At 35.6% G+C, this 25,147-nt stretch overlaps 1 protein-coding gene across 3 annotated transcripts; it reads left to right on the top strand.

Moving 5' to 3' along the window:
- LOC149769840 (BPTF-associated chromatin complex component 1-like) lies at positions 1-24,300 on the top strand. 3 transcript variants are annotated; one of them, XM_089949760.1, is made up of 6 exons: positions 1-134; positions 5,883-5,977; positions 10,134-10,235; positions 13,736-13,878; positions 16,470-16,565; positions 23,073-24,300. In XM_089949760.1, the coding sequence occupies exons 1-6, from the start codon at positions 117-119 to the stop codon at positions 23,093-23,095; spliced, it is 477 nt and encodes a 158-aa protein (XP_089805886.1). In that variant the 5' UTR covers positions 1-116; the 3' UTR covers positions 23,096-24,300. The 3 variants fall into 3 exon arrangements, with proteins under 3 accessions (XP_089805886.1, XP_089805887.1, XP_089805888.1); XM_089949761.1 differs by having other exon boundaries at positions 23,062-24,300; XM_089949762.1 differs by lacking the exon at positions 10,134-10,235.
- The last annotated feature ends 847 nt before the right edge of the window (positions 24,301-25,147 follow it).

Raw genomic sequence — 25,147 nt, 5'->3', positions numbered from 1 at the left:
GTCAGATTACAGACTATCAACTTCCGGTTGGCAGGCGGGAGATTATTTAACTGGCTTTAAAAACAATGATTTAAATGCCTTACACGAATGACAAAAAGAATCGTTAAGAAAGCGAAATGAGTTCTGCAAGCAAGGTTAGTATGCCGTGGTCACGCAGAAGTACAAACAATTCTCCTAACGACTTAAATTAATTACCGAAATCTAGCAGCCCCGACCCCTTCTTTGTCACTTGAGTATGAAACCTGTTCACTGCTCCAGTTCAAAGACCGGTCACGCCGGCGTGTTATGCTTGCTATTTCAGTAATATGTGCCATTTTTTAAAAAAAAAAAAAAGTAGAATGTGATTACCCATAACTTTAAATGGCGATTTCTTTTTTCTTGTTTTTGCTTGCTGGTTGATCAATTAGTCTATTTCTATAACGTAATACGTATCACCACACGAGTCTGACGTTTTATCAATAAAATACGATGAAATCTCTGACAATACAAAAACATCTTATCTGTACTATTAATTAACTCAAAGAGTGCAAGCGTGACCCCAGGCCTCCGCTCAATTCAACTTTTGCCACATTTTATGGCTTGAGATTCGCCAAAAGACAGAAAAGCTACATATATCGATTCAAAATACAGTAACGTACCAATGCATATCTTTCCAACGGCCATTGCATGAATCTAATCCGGCGAACTAACCTTTATTTTCACCATTACGGTCACAGAGTATTTTTACAGGTCTCCATCAGGCAGAAGTAGCTGATTCTGCCACTGGATGAATAATACTTTGAAAGTAATTTCACAAAATAAAATGTTTAACAGCATTTACCATGTCCAACTCAGCCACCAACCAATGGAACAATCATTGACTTGCTGATGTTCAAGAGTAAGGACTGGTTTGAGTTTGTTGGACTAAACATTTCAGATCTTTCAGATAGACAGTTTCTTTATAGGTTGAAACAGACAAGAAAAGCTTATGACAGTCGCACAAAGAACCTGAAAAGAGAAGAAGCTGAGCAAAAACTAAAAGAATTTTTGCATAGGCCTTTAGATGATTTCAGGGTTTGTTTTCCTGGGCAGACATTGCTAGATGAACCATTGCCGTCATCAGAAATTCCACAGGACAGCAGCTGCTACAACAAAAATGCTCAAAATTTTGCTACTTTAACTCAAAAACTTGGAAGTGCTAAAAATCAGTTTGCATCTTTCCGTCGACAGGTACAAGAGGAGTAGCGTGTGAATGAATGCAGCCTTGATAAGATTAGTGTTCTTGCAGAGGAAAGAAATGAATTGCTGAGTGAGCTTGATATTTCTGCTTCCAACAATGCTGTTCTGTCCAGTCAGCTTCAGCAGAAAAAGCAAACAACTCTGCAGCTGCAGAGAACCTGTAGCACACTCCAGGCAAAAATTAAAAGCAATCAACAGCAACTGACTGCCCTAAAAAATCAAAATGTAACTCCGCAGCTAAAGAGGAGAGCCAAGAGAGTTTTTTTAATGACTTGTCAGCTGAAAAATGCTATCAGGCAAATTACATATCTGCGAGGAGAAGCAAGAGCAGCAAAAGCCAGTCATTGCTACTGTCAGAGAAAGTATGCAAAGTTCAAAAGGCTGCTCTGAGAAAAAAAACTGCAAAAATTAAAGAACTTAAGAGGAAAACATTCGACTTAAGGCAAATGCGAAGCAGCAGCATGTTCTTCTGCTCAAAGATCCAGAAACAGGATATTTCACAAGGGAAACAGTGAAGTGTGTGATTGAACTGATTGGGGAAAGAGAAGTATCAGTAACAAGATGTGCAGAGGTGATTGAGACTGTGCAAACACCTGCTAGATATTCACCTCCCTCCAGCAGAGTTATCTTCCCTTTGCAGTGTTTTACGCTTTGCAGGTAACCGACATGTCATTTCAAAATTCCAGTTAGCAGATGCTGTCCTAAAATCAAAATACTTTGACACTGATGGAACAACCAAGTGTGGAAAGAAAGTGGTGGGGCAGCAAGTAACACTTGACAGTGGTGCAAGCCTTGCTTGTGGTTTTTCAGTGATAGCAACAGAAGACACACCATCTCTCATGGACATCACTACCAATCTGCTGCAAGAGATGACAGATGTATGCCAGAAGGAAGGTGAAGAAGCTGTCAAACTGTTTAAAATGTTTTTCACTAAGCTTACAGTGACTAGGAGTGACAGGGAAGCAGTCAACAAAGCCTTCAACAAGGAGTTGAATACAATTGAATAGGTCAGCTATAGGCACTGAAGACGATTTGGACTTCCTTCATTGCAGTACCTATGTACTTCTTGGACTTGAAAATTCAGCTAATAAAACACTGAAGAATGTGTTTAGTTCATTAGTTGGATGTGAGAAGTCCACAAAATTTTCTTCTAATAGGAATAATGAAAATTCTGTGGCGTCTTATCAGAGAAATCTGTATAGTTGTCGGACCAAGAGGTGATGAAAGGTACTCCTGCCAAGATGCATGGCTGACATATTGCTCACTTGAAGGCTTGAATTCATCAATTCCAAGATTCAAAGGAAACCAATTTAACATGCTGTTCAGAGCTGCTGCTGCTATCCACTTTCATCAGTCAGACCTTGCAGGCTTCCTTTGTAACTACAAGACTGAGAAAAACTGGAAATAGGACAGCATTCTGCATGACATTACATGTGATGACATTGATGCTACTCTGGTAGCACTTGGGAATATCTTCTTCCATATCACACAACCATACTGGAAGCTTTTGGGACGACCAATTGCATATCTTGATTTCTACCAGTATGTCGTTCTTCTATGCTTTTTCCTCAAAATATGGTCTGTACATCCAACTGTTGCCTTCACAAGAGATTTTGAGCCTCTCTTCAACATACCTGTTGCTGAAGATAATATATTCTTGTCTTTGATGAACACCTCGAGAGAGAGAAACAGGAGAGAGCATCATCTATCCTTTGCCATCTTTGTGCAGGATTTCTAGAAGTAATGTGTATTACTAATTGTATTTAAATTTGTGCTTGCATGTCTGAGTTGTAACTGATCGCAGAATACCATATTTTAATTTTGAAAAAAGTCACTGAAATGCTGATTTTAACAAAATTCTAAGGCGTTATTAAAAGACATGAACATGAATTATTATTTGTAGCATGCACAATTTCTTTTCCTTTCTTTAAACATGATAATATATTTATCAGGTTGTTGAACGTCAGCTTGCAGAGTTCCTGCCAGACAAGCCAGGCAAGTACCATGCAGTTCAGGATGAAGAGTATAGACACAAACTTGCTCACTGTCAGTGGACCAACATGTTTGGGGAGCAGTGCTTTGGAGACTTGGACTTCAGTCTTTTCAGTGCTGGAATGCTTCAGCACATCACTTGTCTATGCTAAACATGCTGAACAGAAATAAGACAGTGTTTTCTTTTCTGGCATCCCTGACTGAGGAAGAGGAAAACTTTTTGTTCCAGAATTCTGCATGCCTGTTACAATCTTTCAGAGCAAAGCATCGACAAGAAGAAAAGGATGTAGTTGAAAGATAGAGGCATCAACTGGAGGAAAAGAGACAGCACTTGCGAAAAAGCAAGCTCGGGTGACTACATTTCTTGCAAGTCTGAAAAACCATGATGGTCCATGCAGGACTGCTGCAGATGTGGGCAGGGTGTTGCAGTATTTCAAGAAATATAGAACTGGAAGACTGGGTGCAATCAAGGCTGAACTGCAGTACCATAGGGTCATTCTACAACTGAAGTTGCCACTCCTTATAACTAGTTTGTTCTTCAACCAAATGGTGAAGAACTTGAAAGAGTGCCTTAAGACTGCAACAAATGAAGAGGCAGATGAACAGATAGCAGAGCAGCCAGAGGAAGAAAGTCAAGATGCCCCTGATATGTCTTGTCTGAGGGAATGTGACCATTTTAAGTTTGCTCGAACAGGCATCACAGTAGGTGTGCTGTATGACCGCGATTATTACATCGGAAAGGTGACTGCTGTCAAAGCAGAAACTGTAGGGACTGTAAATTTCTTAGAGCGCTGCATGATCAGAGATGATGCTTATTGTTGGCCTGAGGTACCTGATAGGGCAGACGTGAATGCCAAGTATGTTTTTGTAACTGATTTTGAGCTTGGCTCAGCAAATGGCCATGTTTGGATGGTAAAACATCCAAATATTTGAAAGATAGACTACTGGCATTCCAGCAAAACATGGTTAACTTCTAACATTCAGATAACTTAAGACTTGTTATACTGATATGGTGCAAGTTGTAATTTAAGAAATTATTTAACATTTTTCTATAAAGTTTTCCTGCTGTGTTTGTTTCATTGTTAGGACTGAAGTTTTGATATTAAGCAATGCTGACTGGGGATTTTCCAAGCAGACATGATAATTTTGGTATTGAATTTGCTATAAAATGCTTTTTATCTTTCAATAAAATATTGTTATTGGTTGTGCTCATCTGCACATTACAGATTTTACTTTGTTGTGTGGTTGTATATTGACGTAATGTGAGTTCTGCCCAAGGGTGGGGCGATGTAAAAACAAATGTTGTTTTAAATCCTCAGAATTAGAATCATTAGATAGATTACAGCAATCTGAACACAATACACTTTAAATTTTAAAAATTGAGAAATAAATGGCCAAGATATTGATTTTTTAATATTTGCAGCTGTATTTGCCGTTGACCAGTTTAGTGAAGATCTTTAATTTTGGGGGGTCTGCTACATTGTTATTTCAGGGAATTAAGTTCCCCAAAAAATTGAGCAAAGTCTCTGTATAGAAAATAAAAGATCTGGAAAGTTCCAGACTTAAACTGCAATTAGTTTCAATAATATCAACTACTTAATTTGGCCATTTATGGAGTTTTGACAAATTTGTGGATAATCACTTCATTTTATGGAGAATATTTTTACCCATAACTTTTGAACCAGATGGGGTAGACATATTATCTTTTTTTTGTTGTTCTTTTAGTTTTATAAAGATCTGTCTATTGGTTATAAAATCCACACTGAATTTTAAGTTGAAATTTTAGCTGCCAGTAGTCTGTACATAGACTAACATGTTTAAATTCAGTTCTATCTAAATATGCCTGAATCATTGGAACAGGAAGCAATTGATAAATGCTATGTACTGAATATTTGTTTTGGTGATAGGTTAAGGATAAGAATTTCTTTCAGCTAATGCCTTCAAAATATTGGTAAAATACACACAAACACATTAAAGGCCAGTGGTTTCTCTATTTAAAAAAATAATATTTACTTGGCATTCTAATATCTTTTTTTTACAAGAAAATGACTTAGATTATATTAAATTTGTATTTTAACAAATTTCTGGTCAGTGTAATGCTGAAACAGTCTTGAGACGTTCAAATTTCCAACCATGGAAGTCCAGGACTTCCAAATCTGAAAAATTTACGGAACCTCTGATCTATGCAAAGTACAGATGACTAGGCATTAGTCTCTTTTAACTGAATTGCTACTCTGCTTGAAAACATTTTGGTTCTTGACTTGATTGTATATTGAAAGATAAATTTTGTGATTCCATTCTATCAAGCAAATGCATGTAACATGGTTCCTGAGGTAACATGGGAATTGCCATTGGTCTAATTATACTAGATGTGGTGCATTTGAGTAAAAGATGACATCACTGGTAAGGCAGCTCTCTGATCCCAAATAGGCCATATATTGAAGGGACCACTCCGTTCATGTATTTACTTTGAAAAGACTTGAACCTTTTGTTTGAAACATTTTGCATATTATTTCCACTTAGTTGCATGCTGCCCTGTTAAATGTTTCCAGTCTGCACCTTTTGGGCCTGTTGGCTCCCATTTAGGCATAAATACAGAGTAAATATGGTATTTTTACAGGAATCACCTTATGCTATGGCAAGATTAAACTTAATACTGGATATAATTTCAGGTTGGTGAGATCTTCACAGCTGCTGGTGCTGCCTTCAGCAAACTTGGCGAGTTAACCATGCAGTTACATCCCACTGCAGAACCCAGCCCAGTCAGGTAATTTCCTATGCTAAGACTGGTATCTCTTGTTATCAGATTGTTTTTTCTGACAGCAGGTCGACTGGCTCATCGACTTGAAAAATTAGTGGGCAGCTTTCAGAACCATGGGATGGGTTATAGATTAAAGTTGCAACTCCTGAATGTTTGCATGGAAAATCAGGGAAAAAATGTAAGTTAATTTTTTTTTATCAGTGACATTTGGTGTGCATTCATTTAGCCATATTTTTGTATAATTTGTAGATCTCTCGCATTATTTACAATGTGCATTTTGATCAGTATGTATTTGTGTCAGTGTTTACTCAATAATGAATCAGTGATATTGTAAAACAAAATACTATTACAGAGACATCATTCAAAAACAAAGTTGTGTCTTTGCAGTGAAAGGCTGCAATGCAGCAGTTAGTATTATTTATTCTTATTTGAATTTTAGTTGATGAATATTCACATTTATCATTAATAGACCTGTTTCATTCATATTCTGTAATATTTTTATCCTTCGATGCCGACATCTGTCGGCATAGAGAATAACACTGAGTTCAGGGATAATTGACTTTGTATCAGCACCATGCAAATTTGGAATTTTCTGAAATTTTCACACATGGATATTTTGTTGAATGAAACTGGTTATATTTTGTTTCTTTATTTTTTGCCCAACTGTTCATATACACTGTACCATGAGAGATTATGGGATGATCTGTTGTCCATCCATCTGTTCATCAGTTTTGGTATTGTTGCTCTTCCTAAAGCACTTGGAATATTGCCATGAAGCTGTACACACATTCATCCCATTATCGAGTTGGTCCAGAATGAAAATAATAATGTATCCAGTGTGCTTGCCACAGTCATTGGCTATCTTGAAAATCTTGTTCTTTCTACTTCTGAATGGATTTACATATCAGAATGGGCTTTTCTCCAGAAGACTTCGTACGATGTCAACTTAGTCCTAAGTGAAAATGACCTCCATTATAATCAGCACAATAGCCGTCTTGAAAGTCTTGGTCCTTCATTTGGAATACAAAGTTATATTGATATGGGTTTACACCAGGAGACTTTTTGTATCTAATTGGTCCTATGACAGCAGCACTTTTGAAAATCTTGTAGTTATGATCATGTCAACATAGAGTTTTTACTAATCATCAACATAGAGTTTTTACTAATCATCAACATAGAGGTTTTACTAAAAGAGTTATTATGTATAGTTGGTCCTAAATGCCTTCATAACCACTTTTGTGCTGAGGTTCCATTGAACACTATGCATACATACATACATACATACATACATACATACATACATACAACATGGTAGTTTGGATCCATAAGGCCCGACCATGATATACACTGAACCGTGTTATAACCAACCAAGCCAGTAAGCTGAAGAAAATGGTGCATTTATCTAAAATATGGCGCCTGGGGCGGGGGGGGGGGGTATAATAAAAGCTGGTGCACAAATATGTGCTTTTCATTAAATGAAGACAAACTAAAAAACACTTGTAAATTGACAACTTACATTTGTATATTTCTATCCATATTCTGTTAAATAGTGTACATGTATATAATAAATACATGAATTTGAGTATAGCTCACAAGTTATAAGGTTCATTTATGACTCACATCCTGTTAGAAAACACCAACAACATGTATTTATAAAACAAAATGGTAGTCCTCATTTTAATCTATATCCGATTGTCACAACTCACTACAATTGTCGCAAGTAGCACCAGGCTATATTTGTTTACATGATACATGTACTTAAATTGGCCTAGATTTTGGTCAGCTGGGGACAGTGTCATCTTGCTGAGGCTACCCAGGGGATAAGGCTATTGATACAGAAATGATAACTTGAACAAATTAAAAAGTTTTAAAAAAACATCTTTGCAAGATACTCCATCTTTTAATTAACTTGACGTCCACATATCTGTTACTTCAAAAGATTGGAAACTTAATTTGCGTTATATGCTGCCATTGGTAACAACTTTAAGTATATATTTTTTGCTTGCAAAAATTAAACTCATGGCATGCTAAACGTGTTCCAGTCACAATGGAAAATGCAACAATCCAGATTCCATTGCTTTTATTTAAGTTTGGTGCTGACTTGCTATGATGAAAGTTATTTGCTTTTGTTGAAGATTGTAGTCAGCTTTCTTTGAAAAATGTTGCATGTGTTATTGAAGTTACTACTAAAGGACAGCTTTGGAGGACCAAACAGATGTATGATTCTTATTGTGGCACCAGCATTAAATAATTGTAAGACATTGCTTGGGACTGTTTTTTTTTTTTGTGCTAATTATTTATACAGAATGATTGGTGCTTCAAAGGAGATCATTTATCTTTGAAGTTTCAGCAAAACTATTTTCTTTGTTTGAAAAAGAAGGGTTTAGTTGTCATTTGGTCAGTTGTAACAGTTACTTTTCCTGCTTTCAAAACTTGGTGGATTGTAGCTATTCCCAGTAGCATAGATAGATCAACAAGTAGATATCAATTTTTTTTCTCGTGAGATAATAGAGTGATGCTGTCTTCTATGCATGAGTCAGAATTTGTTTTAAATAAAGGCCGACAGACGCTGAATACACAGGTGTTGTGTTCTGTTATGACAGGGATTACTACAGAAAATATGATTGTTCAGAAGGATTTAATTCTATGAGTCAAAAGAAGAGGAATTTTATTTACGATTCACATACAGGGGTCAGTCCAAAAAAATATATTAATTACTAGCAAGCACTGAAAGATGTGATGTCTTGTTAGCCCTAAATGGGAATGGTACCAATCTGATATTAATATTTTTACTATCTTTAAAATCTTATTTTCACTACTATTAAATTGAAAGTTATTTGTCATGGTTTTTTCATCAGAGTTCTTAAAGTGTTTAGTAGGTCCTAAATAAAAATGATGTGAACTGACCCTCAATATGGCCACCATGGTGGCAATCTTGAAAATAGTTATCGCCTTCTAAATGGATGGCAATATCAACATGGGGTCTTCACAAATAGACTTCTTATGAGGCCAAGCCAGTCCTGATTGAAAAGGGTAGCAATTGTATGGCTGATATGATTGCCATCTTGAAAATCTTATTGACACTACTGACTCTGAATGGATGGTGATATTGACATCTTATTTCCTTTATCTAACATGTATGCTTGGTCGTAAATTAAAATTGTGTCCAATATAGCCACCATAGCAGCTGATTTGAAAATCTAGTTATTAGCGAGGAATATCGGAGATAATTTCAGAACTTTGCACTTAAAAGGAAGAATTGGTCTTTCATATCTGAGTTTCTGGAAAATCTTTTTGGTCAGAAGAATGACAATCCTTTTGAGGGACTCTTGTTATCAATAAGAGTGACTTACATATATCAGTGGGGGGCCCTGAGTGGTCTAAAGCACTCACCGTCACGGATTACTGCCGTCTCACCTCTGTCTGCATTGGTTCGAGCCTTGGATTCAGCCAGCATGGGTATTTAGCTTGCCAGTAGCTTCTCATGGGTTGGTGGTTCTTTCCGGGGTTTTCCTGGGTTTTCACCATTTATACTGGCCGACGTGTATAGCCTATCTTGTGCTGAAAAATGGCATTAAGCCCTACAACAACAAGATATATCTGTTCATGCATGGCAGTTGATTCCTGTTCTAATTTGTTTGGAAATAAATTGTTTAGTGTCACCTGCCTTTTGGTCATTTACACTGTTATATATATATATATGGTAAATAGGTACTTGATTGACACTTGATAATTTGTCTATTATATCCAAAAGCATCGTTTTCAACTGGCCTGGAATGAATTGTCTGATCATTGCTATTTCACAATTTTAGAATTGTAATCATGTGTCAGTCAGTGAGTCAATATTACTGGACAGTTGTTGGGTGAAAAGGTCAATAATGAGTTATAATTTTAATCAGCTGCTTAACCCATTATAAAAATTGGTGCTCCATTGACTGTTTTCCGATCACTGTGAAGAAAACTTTGCTGTAACAAGCACTGACATCAGAATGTGATACCATTAAAAGCTTGTATGTGGACTACACTCACTGCTGCATGCAAACATTTGAAGTAGGAATTCATCTTTCCAACATGATGCTGATCCTTTATTGCTTTTGATTTTAAGTTAGTTAACACATTAATTCATTAAAAATAACAATTAATTTTGCCAATTTTCTTTCAGCGGCAAATGGACAGATCAGGAGGTTGACATGCTGAGAGGAGCGGTGAAAAGATTTGGAGATGATCTGAATAAACTGAGTAATGTTATCAAAAACAGAACCATGTGAGAAGATTTCAGCATCGCATTTTTCTTCATTGTGATGTGTATCACATTAACCTTGTGTAATTAAGATTCATACCTTACTTCCTATGTTTGCAGATGCTTGATGAAAAGATCATCTCCAACGTTTAAGAAATTGTTTAAATGATTCTGTAAAAACAGTTCTCCCACTCACCAACTCACTGTACTCTATGAGTTTAACATGGGAGAAATACTGATTAGATATATAGGTCTACTTTCATTATAACTGTGGGAAAAAAAATTTGTCGATTCACTTTCTGAGACATTTGTATGGAAAATAGTTTTTTTTCAAACATGTTACCCAATCCTAATTCCTTCGGACTACTACTAATACTAATACTACTACTACTACCTCACAAATTCAGTCTTCTTATGTTTTTAACTATGGGCGCTAAATGCTGTCTGGTGATGTATGTGGCAGTCAGATAGTGATCTCCCTTCAGTATAGTGAGTTGTGCCAAATTGTACGCAGAAGATAAAGGTATTCCAAATGTGTGAATAATGAAGTACTCTTTCATTTAATAACCAACTGTACATGAAGTTACTCTTTTGATTCATATCTTGTCTACTTGGTTATAATCTGTTGGTTTCACGTTTGGTGTGTCATACAGTGCAGTATGTTTTTGCATTGAATACTGATTGTTGGTTATTGTTTCTTCCCATCCATGTGATTATTGAATGATCGGTAAATTAATTAAATTACACAGGGGAAGCAAATCTGGAATGTCTCTTTTTAAACTAAGATATTGAATCAGGGACTGAACATGCAATTGAATAAATAAAAATTAGCACAGACTTTGTGAGGGGGCAGATTTCAGACTGCATGGGTTTGTCACCTTACATAAATTTTTAAAAAGATTCTATAGAAGAGGGGTGGGTGTTAATAGTTTCCCTTCTTCACTAATAAAAGTAAGTTCCTGGAGCCAGGGCAGTTATTTGACATCTGCTGGAAGTACTGTGTGATAGATTTGTTGGTATACATTCCAACTCCCACACACAGACTTGCTCAAGATGAGAGTTTCCTTGTGTGAGGAAAGTGCATTATTTCTTTTGTTTTGAAGATAACACCATAATGTCTTCCAAGTTTTAAAATTGTGATGAATAAACAACACAAACGCCGAAAATTCTGTGCAACTAGTTTCACATTTAATCTGTGCTTCTTCAGGCATGAAATGTTTTGAAAGTAACAGATGATGTCTTTTATTTTAAAACAACAATTACTCATTATGTAACGTCATAAATGATATGCATCATCATAGCAATTATATATGACAGGATCTAAAAGATACATGAGTCTCTACTGAAACTTGAATTAGTAAAATAATAAAATAAAATAGAGACAAAACAGTCATACATATAATTATATTGTTATAAAGGATATACAACATATCAGTTTAAATTATACAATTTTATATAGTGCATTAGCATTAAGTCCATTAGGATACAGAGTATCTAACTTATGAATCCAATAAGTTTCTTTTATGAGTCTATTCATGTCACCATGCACAATATCTATTGGCATATTGGCATGAAAGAAAAATCAAGTAGAGAGTGATTACTGATGTTAAAGTGTGTTGAAATATATATTGATTTTTCTTTCGAGCCTATAGATATTGTGCATGGTGATATCAAATAGACTCATTAAAGAAACTTATTGGATTCATAAGTCAGATACTCTGTATCCTAATGGACGTAATGCTAATGCACTATATAAAATTGTATAATTTAAATTGATATATTGTATATCCTTTATAACAATATAATTATATGTATGACTGTTTGTCTCTATTTTATTTCCAAGTTTTAATGAATACATGTAGCATGCAATAAGATGTTTTACACGCATTCATGCAAAATAAAGGGTTTGGTGGCCAAGATGAGTCGCGCCAGAAATGACCGAAAAGGCTTGAATTAAAATCACTGACAAATAACCGGTATTCTTTTGGAAGTATTTTTGTTATCGATGAGAATACCATGCTAATAAGAGTGATGTGGATCAGTATTACAGAATTAAAGAAATAGAAGTTCTGATAATACAAAAAAATTACAGAAATAAGAGAAAATCATACTAGTAGAAATGCATAGAGAATAGACGAGCATTTGAGACACAAAGGGAAAAGTCAGTAATGAATTTCAACTAATTTGCATTTTTCTCAGATAATGTCAACAGCTGCTTAAGGTTCAAAAAAGGGATGTGATTATTGAATTTCAGAATTGTAATATTGCTTTTCATTAAAATATTTGGTAAAAGAATGCCATGTATCAAGTTTTATGCTTGTCGTAATCATAGATTTGTGGACATCTTGCTTTATAAATGTCTTTATTAGGTTTTCCTACTTAATTTTATGAACAACTTGTTACTTTTAATAATGAAGAATTGGGTGACTGTCTTTCATCAATAGTTTGTACGATTCAGATTTAGTTGTAAATGTTTAGACTTACCTATTGATGATTGTGACCTATTCTCAACTTTGTTACACTTTATTTCAAGCTTTATTTCAAGCTGTGTTCATCTTTATATTAATTTTTGCTTTAAGAAAACCCTCTAATAGGTCACTATCAAATGCAGTATATAATAATGGATCACACACAGGTTCCGGATACAAGAAGGTTATTGTCACAACCATTGATTTAAAATCACATGTTTTTGAAAATTGACAAATGCATGCAAAACTGTACAGAGTTGTCAGTCCAAGCAGGAGTTTTAAAAATTTAGACGTATAACAAAAGTTTTGTAATCAACAAACGTTTTGTGCACTGCAATATTTTGGGGACTTTTTGTTATATGGCTTGACCACAACGCAACCTGCAACGGTCCTTCAGGCTTACTTGCTAAAAGTGCATATTCTATATTGGTTAAATTCACTTTGTATATCTCATGCTGATATATTCAGCCAGTGTAGCTTTTTACTGGGAGGCAGTAGGGGTGAAATGATTCATTGTTGTATTGATACTTTTTCAATATTCATAGCTGTATTGATAGAAGAGTCAGTACAAAACAATACTTAACCACTAAAAATTTATAAATCAGTCTCATAAATGGATCTTACGTGTTTTAATTAGCATGCCCATGTTGAAAGAGGGAGCAGACTTCAAAAATGAAGAGCTCATGATGTTTAAAATGTTCCATTATTTGCATGTTAGCACTGGGAATGTAGTTTTTGACATCAGTGCATGATGAGCGTTAACCTCACAAAAGTTACACAATACATATTTAATACGGTAAATTTAATTGCTCTGTTTATGTGTGTATAATTGTTATTAAATAATCTATCTTTCAAAAATAGCTCTGTATCTTTCAAGTTTGATCATGAAAATACTCTCTCCAGCTTTGTTTTTCTTTCGTGCATTTTCAAATTGTTTGATTCATTTGATTAAGAAATCTGGACCAGATATTGGGAGGAAGACATGATTGTTTAATTAATTGATTGATGATTGTTTGTTTGGACTGATTGTTGATTGATTGATTGATCCTAATTTAGATCTCAAATTCGAGCCCAGCTGAAGAGGAAGGCATATGAAGATGCTGGACTTCCACAACCAACAGACACACCTCCAAAAAAACAGGCTGTGCAACAGAAACACAATTCTGCAGATTCTCAGTCCAAAAAACAGAAAATATCAGGTTTTTTAATTTCCTTCATCTCTTTCAATCATGCATCTATGGTTTGCATAGAATTACATTATAATCTCTGCATACTGGCTGATATTTTGTGATCATTTATCTATCCATCGGCTAATTGTTCTTATGACTTGACACAAATTTAGGTATGTAGAGAATGAGTGCATGACAGCAAAGATTTCTGAGCATGTATACATCCCCAGAGGGTTTATGGCTGGAGGTGAAAAGTAAATTTTCATAAGGAAATGTAAAATCTTGCTTGTGTCCTGATTGTCATGAAAAAGGGTGATCATAATGACAAGGCAATAGTTTTTAACTGGCATGATTAGGTTGAAACATATTTTTAGAAATGAATGGGCCAATGGTGTACATGTGTGTTGAAAATAGGAAGGATGGAGTAGATGTTTGCATCAGTAGTTGATATTTAACAAGAAAACTGGCAACAACACAACCCATGGAAAAGTCAGTTACATCTGCAACATGTACATGGATGATATACCCGGCCATAGTCGAAAAGTTAGCATTTCCCAGTTTACATTCACTGAAATCTTTTTAAATGCAGTAAGTTTAGTTACCTGGTTTATGATACAGTTCTGTATCTGTTGTGCATCATGCGTCTGTCACAGTTGCATGTTACCACTCTGGAGACAATATTTCTTAGCAGATTTTTATATTATTATAATAAAACTTGATTTAAAGGCTTCTGTCGTTAAAATCTCAGGCAGGGTTGATAACGGGTCACATCAATATATAAATGTACTTTTCATCTGATTGTCTGAACTTGTTACCAATCTTGTGGCCATATTTCTCATCCAGTTTTGATAAACTGTGGAATATGGGCTTGTAACATCAAGATGTAAAGTTTAGAGATAGTTTGCATAGGGTTATGTTCTTATGACATAAGCCTGCTTACTGAAATGGTCACCAGTTTGGTGAGTGACATTTGGGCCTTTGGTTACTACAGTCAAATCAGTCCTAATGGTCACCTGTACTCAGTGTTCACATGTTCACAATGGCCAGTCTAATTTTCCCCTGGCAAATTTCCTGTATAAATGTCCTTTACATAAGGGTCACCTACATTCCTTAGACAGCACCCAGGTGTTTCCATACCCATTCAGTGGTTTCTTCCTTCCTTTAAGTGGTCACAGGTCTGTACATACAGTGACCCCTCAGTCTTTTTCTTCATGAGTAAGGCATTGTTTAGATTAAGTAATATCATGTGAATTGATGTGCAAACATTTGTCTCACTTGTACTCACCATACTCCAGTCACATTGGTAGTGTAAGTGAAAGGTGTCTTTATGTCGGATTGAAAGTGAGGCTGTTTGTGTCATTAGGGTAATGTAGGGTTGAAGTGATTTATTTGATGGGAAAAGTAGTTATCGCAGTCAAATTGGAAGTGAAATTTTACAGGTATAGTTTGATATCTTCATCTGTTTGCCTGTGATTTAGAGCTGTCTCAGGAAAAAGTTTGTCTTTGAGAAGGGACACAAGCTGTGACCCTTGTATTAGGTCAGGGGTCATTCAGATATTAGGTCAGGGGTCAATCAGTATTTAAAACTTGTCTGGAATAGCAGGTAATGTTTTGACTTGAGATTCACAAAGAATAGCTGTATATACTTCTTTTGATTTCCTATTTATAACAGGCTTGTCGCATAATCTGTCTTTTAATCTCAGGGAGTTAAGCAACTGCCAAATCCAGATATTGATTTTAAAGATGGTTATTTTAAGTCAGTGTTGATATAATTTATAGGATAGATTCGAGTGAGCAGGTGATAGTAATCTTGGGTGGAACATAAACTTGAGAGAGAACAACATGTGCATTTTATGATTTTACTGTAATATGCTCATAAAACGGTCTTGATGTGTGTGTGTGTGATTAGGATTTTTATGTAGCTTTAACAATTTTTCAGTCATATCACTACAATGTCTGCAGTGTGGCAGTTTATAGTTATGTCCTGCACCGGGGCATCATGCCGCAGACATGTAGCACAATGTCCCACCCAGTCACATTATCCTGACACCAGGACGACCAGTCCTAACACTAACCTCTTAATGCTGAGCACCAAGCGAGACAGCTGTTAGTACCATTTTTGTAAGTCTTTGGTATCACTCGGCCGAAGATCGAACCCACGATCTTGATAACGTAATAATAATAATAATAATGTTTGTGGATGGTATTTGTTCAAAAATTAATTTTTAAAGGTGAACATGTTGTTAGTGGTATTTGAGTGTCATTGTTGATTAGAAGAATGACTTCAAATTAGACATAAATCACCTTCTCACCTCATAACTAATGAGTACAATTTTAAAGATGAACCTGTGTGCAGTGGTAACTTGTGTACAAAGGCAAGTTTTCCCTTTTCTCATGGGTAGCTGCTATTGGCAGGTTTGACTGTACCTTCTTAAAATATTCTTGCCATTTTTAAGTGATTTTGTCAGTGATATGGAGTGTTGTTGTTGATTAGAAGAATGAATATATTTTAGGTATAAACCAACTTCTTTCCTCTACTTAACATCTCACTGTATATTTATTAATCATCATCATCGGAAAAATCTTTATCATATGGCTTAATTACCGCAAACTCTTTCCAGAAGTGACACTTAGCGCATTAAATGCCCCGGAGGGAGATGTGGATATTGAGGGCCTTGGAGATGCCAGTGCTTCAAAGAAACTGGACTTTGATTCGGGTATGTAGACTTGTTATAGAACTGGACTTTGATTCGGGTATGTAGACTTGTTATAGAACTGGACTTTGATTCGGGTATGTAGACTTGTTATAGAACGGTATGAAGCCATGTTATTGCAAGGTGTGTACACTTGTCATGTTAAGATGTGGAATTGTTAAAGTAAGGTATGTAGACTTTTTGTGGGAAGATATGTAGACATGTGTAAACAAGTTGTAGAAAGTTGTGTAGACATGTTATAGAAAGTTGTGTAGACATGTTATAGAAAGTTGTGTAGACATGTTATAGAAACATGCAGACTTGTAGGAAGTTATGAAAAGATGTTATAGAAAATGTGTAGTGATAGAAAGTTGAGTAGATAAGTTATAGAAAAGTATTCACACTTGTTATGGGAAGGTATGAAGACGTTATAGGAAGGTATGTAGACTTGTTCAAGGACGGTATGAAAACATGTCAATTTTACTGTTGAGACAGACATATTATCATTAAATTCATGGGTTACAGGTATCATTGGTTTGTTCACTAGAAGAACATTTTATCAAACTTGTTGTAGATTTGTATTTCATTTACTCATCTATACCTAACAATTTCCATCCAGTTCCATTTATCACATCAGTCTGAAAGTTGCATCCATCAGTACAGCACATACATACACGTCCATGCATGGACCATACAGGGTTCCCACGCTACTGGGAAAAAGTCGGGAGAACTGATAATTTTTTTCCCGACCATGAAAAGTCCTTAAATTTCGCAAATATTGCTGAAAGTCAGGAAAAACCCAGGAATTTTCTCTCATCTTGACGCCCAAAACAATCGCGTAATTGAGTTATAACTAAACTGAACGTGAGTTAAATTTATTGAGTTCTAACGAGAATATTCAGATGGTGCAGTATGGATCATTTGGGTGCATGCAATAAACATATATGCTGAGTCAATCCAAATGCTCAGTGGATTGCATGATATCCATATCTCTCATTACATAGAAGGTATGAAAACCAGTCTAGCATCACAAGAGGCCACCATGATCGTGGCAAAGCATAACCACTTACCTTATGGCCGAGCAAACTTAGAAATTATGAGTATGAAAATCGTTATGTCTTTAATCTGCTGAAGGACAAGATAAAACTACAGCATTGATGAAATGTTACCTGACACTCGCGATTTTCCATGTCAGTCGCATGAGTACACAAATCTAACCCCCCACATTTTCAAATGTTGTAGAGGAAAAAAAATATTAAATGAAAGTCATATGCTGGTTGTCAAAAAAATACAGAAATGAAAGAACACAAAATTCTCTATATTTATATATTCCGAGAACAACATCTGGAGTTTTGTATCACGTGACTACCACGTTGACCTGTGCTCTCTGCTTGATGAATTAGACTGGCCATATTGCTGGTTTTTCAAAAAGTATCTGACTTTCATTTAAAATATAGGAATTTCTGTACAACAACATTAAAAAAGAGTTTGTTGTTATTACATGACTAGTGGACTTCCAATGTCGTTGTCTGAGATTTGTGAAGTTATGTGACTAGTAATGCAAATGACGAGTACATGGTTAGTTTTCATCTATGCCATATTTTCGCCTAGTCTGTCAGCGGATTAAAGACATAACGATTATAATATATGCCATTTCTGAAAAAATAAATCATTTTCCTATCGTTTTCATGCAGGTACGAGTCGATATAACATAAGTGTCGGCAAATTCCAAATTTTCGATATGCAGTTGCAATGACCCCACACCCCAACCTAAATGTTCCACTATGAAAAATGGGGTGGGAATCTATAGAGGAAACTTTGATTAGATTTGATTTGCTATTCGTTTTAAGCCAAATTTGTAGTCCAAATTGTTGAATCTCAAAGCTGAAATGAGAAATTGTCATTTCTTGTATTACAATGCACAGATGCTCGATGCGAGCTTGATTTTGGGAAATAAAATACTATAATCTGAGGGAAAAAATCATGCAGAGTGACAAAAATACCTTAGATTACCCTCATGACCCATTCTGACATGGGATCCTCTCTTTCATAATATATAAGAGAGAAGGTACGTAACTTCCAAATACTTTGTTCCACCCATGACCCTCGATTTCCTTCTGCTGTTTCCAGCTTTAAAGGCACACGACCATAGTATATGGCTTGTTTTACTCCTGAGATATTTTTCTATTTATCCAGCCATCATTGACTTTTCTGCGTTGTATCAAAATGAAGTTACAGGCTCTGAAATGTGCGATTGTCGCGAATTTTTACTGCTAGGACAAGTCCGAGCTCATGTGATAATAAGTTTTTGAGCCAATCATATTTCGGCGTTGACATGTGTGTCGCATAGTTTACCTAGTTTGAAAGAAGAAGAAGACAATGTCTAATTCATGCATGAAACAGGATTCCTAAAGTTGAATCGAGTTAATGGTAAGTAAAAACTTACATTTGCATCTAGCACTGTTCTAGAATTCAAGAAGGGATGCATCGTAGAGTCGCAAATATGGTACATGTAGCTCTTTTCACCGGTTTTCACATGTGCACGCACTTGTATCCAGAGACAAAATTCGCGAAAATTGCACATTTCAGAGCCTGTAACTTCAGTTTGGTACAACGCAAAAAAGTCTTGATGAGCACTTCTCCTTCATTTGTAGCAAGTTGTTATGGCCTGTATTTTATTCTGCACTGATTTGGATTACGTTTTGTATTTGATGTTCAGTTCTCCGGCCCTCTTCGTGTTTTGGATCATGAAATTAATGATGATATGCATCTTTGTTAGGACCACATCCTTACAACAAAAAAAGCTCAGCATTTCCTCTATTTCATCTTCTACTGGCATGTATCACATAAATTTTGTGAAGAACCACCTTGATATGTTCTAGATGCCCAATGCAAAATGAGGTTACTGTGATGTATATTTCATGCTCCAGTGATTTTTTTTGAAATTTTAGTTAAGAGTTTATTAATTGGGATGCTATGTTCCAATCATGAAACTTTAATTGGATGCAACTTTGTTAGTACTACACCCATCAATGCTAAAATCATCACAGTATTTTATCCTATACAAACATGGATTAAGTTTAGTTCATGACCTCATGCTAAACACAGCCTAGCACACTCAGAAGGACCTTTCTGAATAGTACTGTTGTCAGTAGGAACAAATCTGTTTATTCTGTCATAAACCTCCATAATAATGACTATAATTAAAGTAAGAGTATGCGCATTTACTCATTATAAATGAGATATAAATTGTTCTTTTAAAATTTAATATTAATTTTGTTTAACCAAAAGTCTGTTCAATCCTGATCATTGAATGCTCTGCACCTTAACTGTCATCAAGAAACTTCCAGATGAAAATTATAGATCTCCTTGGTCTTTTAAAATGGTGGCCGTGTACTAAATAAACTTGAGTCAAGAAAAGAGCACTTCGAGTGGAATCATCACAATATTGGGTAGTATGAATTTGTTTATCAATATACGTAGCTTTTATTGTGACATCACAATACCTGACATTCAGTCTAGATTGTACCGGATCACACCTTTAGGTTCAATTTGTCCAAAAATGTCTCTGTACTTTAAGATTGCTTTTGCCTTATACACTTCTCAAGTTATCTAAGTAATGACCTTCCAAAGGAATGTGGATGTATAAGAATCCAAATGTAGTAAATACTTGCCTTTTAAAGGTATGTTGAATCAAATTTGTATAAATGACACCTATTACTGAAATAGTCGCTGTTGAATGCCTACATGACCTGTGTGACCTTTACTATAGTATATTATGATAGGTTATGTTCAGCAGGCTAGCTGTATATTGTTCACATGTATTAGGATAATAATTTGACAAGTGGACTAAATGCTGTATGTTGTTCTTGCAAGGTCTCATCTGTAGTGGCTAATCAAGATCATTATTGATGCATGGACTATGAACTAAGGGGTCCAGTTTTTCTCTAGTTGCACTAAATGCTAACAATAGTGTCAACAACTTTTTTGTTTTCTCCCTCCTTGCAAACATCATCTTTATGCACTAGGGACCTGTCCGGTAGTCCTCTGTAAAAGAGTCCTCTTTCATCAGCATTAAAAATATCACAGAGGTTATACTCTACAGTGATGGATGGCAGTCTTTTTTTCCAGTCATCAACTGTAAATTCACATCAGCTGATTCTCCACTAAGCACAGTAGCTGTGATATTGTATCTATTTTTGAAGCCATCCATCTGATACAGCAAAGTCATCATAATTCAGTTATGCTGAATCAGCTTTCCACTTACTGGTATGTTTTTACTCCTTACAACAACAACATTCTCACACTCTCTCATTTAGATACCCATACACTGTCAGTCATGCCTTTACACATTTCCTCTGTGCTTGTGCACCTTTCTGCCATCTGAGGATCCTGAACTACATGTATCTTTAGCTCTCTTGTTTACAAAGGATTAAGTCAAGGTCCGTGGTGTTGATCTGTTTTTTGTGATGCAGTCGTTCATTGCAGTGACAAAATGCATATTTTGCCAAAACCTGGTTGTTGGTTGCATTCTGCAGGTGGTTGCTCAGGCAAATCACACAAACGAAGATGTTTTAGGTCATTTGATTTAAGATCTTTAGTGTTGCCTATGAATCCAACAGAAAGGCTTGGATGATGTCACACATCTTTGGAAAATTTTAGTCATCATAGATGACTGCAGTGCACACTCAGATGTTCAGTTTAGCAATGTAAAACTGGTTTTTTCTGCCCCCAAATAATCTAAACTACAACCCTGCGACGCAGAGACAATTCAGGCTGTAAAAATGAATTATCGAAAGAAACTGTTGCGACACATTCTTTCCAAAATGGATGAGTACTCGACAGCAACTGAAATATCTAAGACTGTCATTGTTCTGGATGCCATTTTTTGGATTAAGTCAGTGTGGGATGCTCTGTCTGCATACACCATCAAAAGGTGCTTTGCCAAGTGTGGCTTTTCTCTCAGTTTTCAAGCCAGAGAGCGAAGAGAGTGAACAAGACATGCCTCCATCAATGGAACCTCTTCTCAATGGCATGACATTGGAAGAATATGCCGATATGGACCACTGTCTAGAAACTTAAAATGTTATCTCAGAGCCAGACTGGGATTATGATATTCTTCAGAGAGGTAAATCAGGCACTTCTCCAACTGTGGACAGTGACGGTGACAATGAGCCATCTGTTGGTGAAATTCTGCCTCAGGTTATTTCACATTCTGCACTCATAGAACATGTAAAGGAGATTTAAGAATATGCTTTACAACATGGCAATCCCAAACTTTTGCTTCTTTGCTCAGAGATGGAGAAACATGTTCAGACCAATCAGCTGAGTAAAAGTGTCAACATAGAAGTATAACAGATTTCGTAAAGAAAAGTGCAAAAAGTAAGATAAATACGTAATAGCTAACTGTGCAGTTTTTGTTACATTTGAAACAACTCTAAAAATTTATGGCCATGTGAAGTTACCTTACGGATAGAATGAATATTACCTTTGTTTTCTTCACAAATCATGTACTAATACATGTATCTATTCATATGATGTTCAAATATAAATTTGATTCATGTTGTATGATAGATGTATATCTTTATTATATAAAGTTATTTTGAGAGGAATGCATGTAATATTTAACAAGATTTACGAATAAAGGAAATGATACATGTACAATGAGTTTGGGTATTTTTTCTTCTTCATCAGTGCTAACTATTGACCCTGTAAACCAGTCCTTTTTCACACACCTGTCTTGAGAGACTGCTTTTGGTTGGCAGAAGGGGTGGTCTCTCATAACATGTTTTACTAAATTAGGCGTCTTGGCTACTAGGATAATACTAATATAAGTAGTAAAAACATTGGGGGTGCTGACCATAGTGTACTTTCAGGACAAGTCTCTATGTAAGTACGGATGTGGGAGGTCGTGGGTTCGATCCCCGGCCAAGTCATACCAAAGACTTACAAAAATGGTACTAACAGCTGCCTCGCTTGGCGCTCAGCATTATGAGGTTAGTGTTAGGACTGGTCGGCCATGTGTCAGGATAATGTGACTGGGTGGGACATCATGCTACATGTCTGCGGCATGATACCCCAGTGCTAGACATCACTATAAACTGCCACATTGCAGACATCGTAGCGATATGACTGAAAAATTGTTAAAGCTACGTTAAAAATCAAAATCACATCACATAACATCTATGTAAGTAGGGACCAGAAAGAAGATAAATGACACCAACATGAATAGACAATGTAGAAACCTTTCTTTCCCCTCAACAGTTTCAGTTCGTATGTGAATTGATAGTTGCTGACATGCCATCTGCCCAGGTGAGCAATATCAGACCCAATTTGGCATATTGTTAACATGCCATTGCTTTTGAAATGCTTGTTAATTATGACAAAGAAGAGCATATGATACGTAACACTCAACAAATTTCTTTTAAAGCCATAATATGTCAAGGATTCTAATTTTCAGTTCATTTTCTGATATAGATTTCTTGTAAAGCCATATTTTCTCAATGTTTATAATTTTCAGTTTATTTTCAGATGTAGATTCAAGTATGTTATGATATGAAGTACAGGAAAGATAGAGCAAGAGGATGTGCCATCGGATTGATCAGCATTTTGTGACCTATTTTTAAAAATTGGATTGAATTGTGATCAAGATGCATCAATTATTTCTTGTTTGCTTTGTGCAGTCTCAATGTAAAATTAGGTATGAAGCTATTGTGCCTACACTGGGTCAGTGTTACACAAATTTTTGTTGGTTGTAAATTGTGTGCATGATTTGCACATGAAATATGACTTTGCAGCATGGAATGAATTATGATATTCATGGAGAATAGGCAGAAGTGACCAGTGAAGACACAGAGATATCTTCAGTGAATGTAGTATATATCTTATTTAAAAAAGAATCACTTACAGTGAAGTTTCCAGTCACTGCCATTTTGCAGTGAAGTTGTGGTCTTAATTACAGTACTCTTTTTTTCACTACAACTGCTCAGTACCCTGATGCCCCCTTTTATAACCTACTTATAACCTTAGATCCCATTAAATTTGGCACATTTTATTTTAATATTGTTACTTAATTTATTTTACGTAATTTTGCTTCTTGGCTAATGAAAGGCAATTATAATGTGGTTTGGCATTTTTAAATAACTCCATTTAAGATTTTTGTATGCACTGTTATGCAGCAGTCTTTGGAACTTCCCACAGTAAAAGGCTCAATCATTTAACAACAGTAGTCACTTTTAGGCTTGCTGTGAACACAAATAGGGACTTGCATATATCATGTCACCATTGGGTCCCCCCTCAATACCACCATCTGTCTGCGAAATGGCACCCTGGACAGTCACTGTAATGCATCCTCATACCTATAAATTACATTAAATATATATCACATGTCAATATTTTAAATGAGTATATGATAAGAGATGACTAGTTCTGTGCTGTTTGTTCTAAGTATCTACAAGAGCACATGATGAGTTATTGCTTTGCTAAAATCACCCATACCCATAAGGGCTAATTACTTACAGAAGATCCTGACATGGCAATTTGAATGCATACATCTTAATTTTGTAACATTGAGGTATAGTGTCTTGAGATAATGCCTGATTTGTCAGATTTCAGTGTGATGTTTAGTCTTAACAAAAGATGTAGAGCTTAAAAACAAAATTGTATGAATATAATATCAGCATACCTTTGTTTGTATCATATTTGTAGCTGTTATAAATCATTTACTGTGTGTCAGAAATTATTAAAACGCAGATTTCTACTTGATGTGTTAATTTTTTGCATCTTTTTCCACCTAGTATTCACAAGAGAACAGATCATGATCCTGCTTGTGTAATGAAGAGTAACCTTTTGTATGCCATCAGCATTAGAGACTTCAGACTCAATATTAGGATGTGTACAATATCACCCATAGGGGCTAATTACTTACTTACTAACATCTTATAAATAATAAGACCTTTGCTAAGATTGATACAGTACACAGTATTTGGTTAGTGTGTCATACAGCTTTGATTGTACAGTCATGTCGCTCTGTCTATAAATCCATTATGTTGAGTACTAGATTATCACATCAAAAGTAGGCCACTGACTTATATTTCATGCATTACTAATTTTTAGGACACTTTCTCATGTATTCATGTAGTACTGATTATCATTATTACATTATATCTTTTTGTTTAAATTTAAGAAAGACAGTCAATCATAGGAAGTACTCTTCCAGTTAAAGAATAAAAGCAGCCCTAAAAACACCTGGATGCCAAAAAAGCAAATCAAATAAAGAGGATGTTTTGGCATCCTCTGAAAAGGTATATGCTGTAACAACTATCATGCCAAACTCAAAACTGGAATGAATATTATGTGGAAATTAAAATTTCAGTCAAAATGAAAACCAAACGTGGGTTGATGAGGATCTGGTTGATCTATATTCAGATGTTTCAAGTGATTAAATGTTTGCATCATCAAATTTATTTGATAAAAATCTGGATTTTACAGATTTAGATGTTTATGGATCTGATTATTTATGCAGTTTGTTGTGTTACCTTCCGTTGAACACAATACTAATATGACTACTTTAGCATGGACATCACAGGATGCAGAAGGTTCATAGT

This window comes from Sinohyriopsis cumingii, unplaced genomic scaffold (assembly GCF_028554795.1).
Source record: "Sinohyriopsis cumingii isolate HCF-2022 unplaced genomic scaffold, ASM2855479v2 utg003239l, whole genome shotgun sequence".
NCBI lineage: Eukaryota > Metazoa > Mollusca > Bivalvia > Unionida > Unionidae > Sinohyriopsis > Sinohyriopsis cumingii.
Note: the sequence above shows the minus strand (reverse complement) of the source record. Positions and strands in the feature narration are given on the sequence as shown.

Excerpts from the sequence above, each read along its gene's own strand:
- LOC149769840 (XM_089949760.1), top strand. Across the intron at positions 5,978-10,133 it reads GCAGAACCCAGCCCAGTCAG|CGGCAAATGGACAGATCAGG; the intron begins GTAATTTCCTAT and ends ATTTTCTTTCAG. Across the intron at positions 10,236-13,735 it reads GTTATCAAAAACAGAACCAT|ATCTCAAATTCGAGCCCAGC; the intron begins GTGAGAAGATTT and ends ATCCTAATTTAG.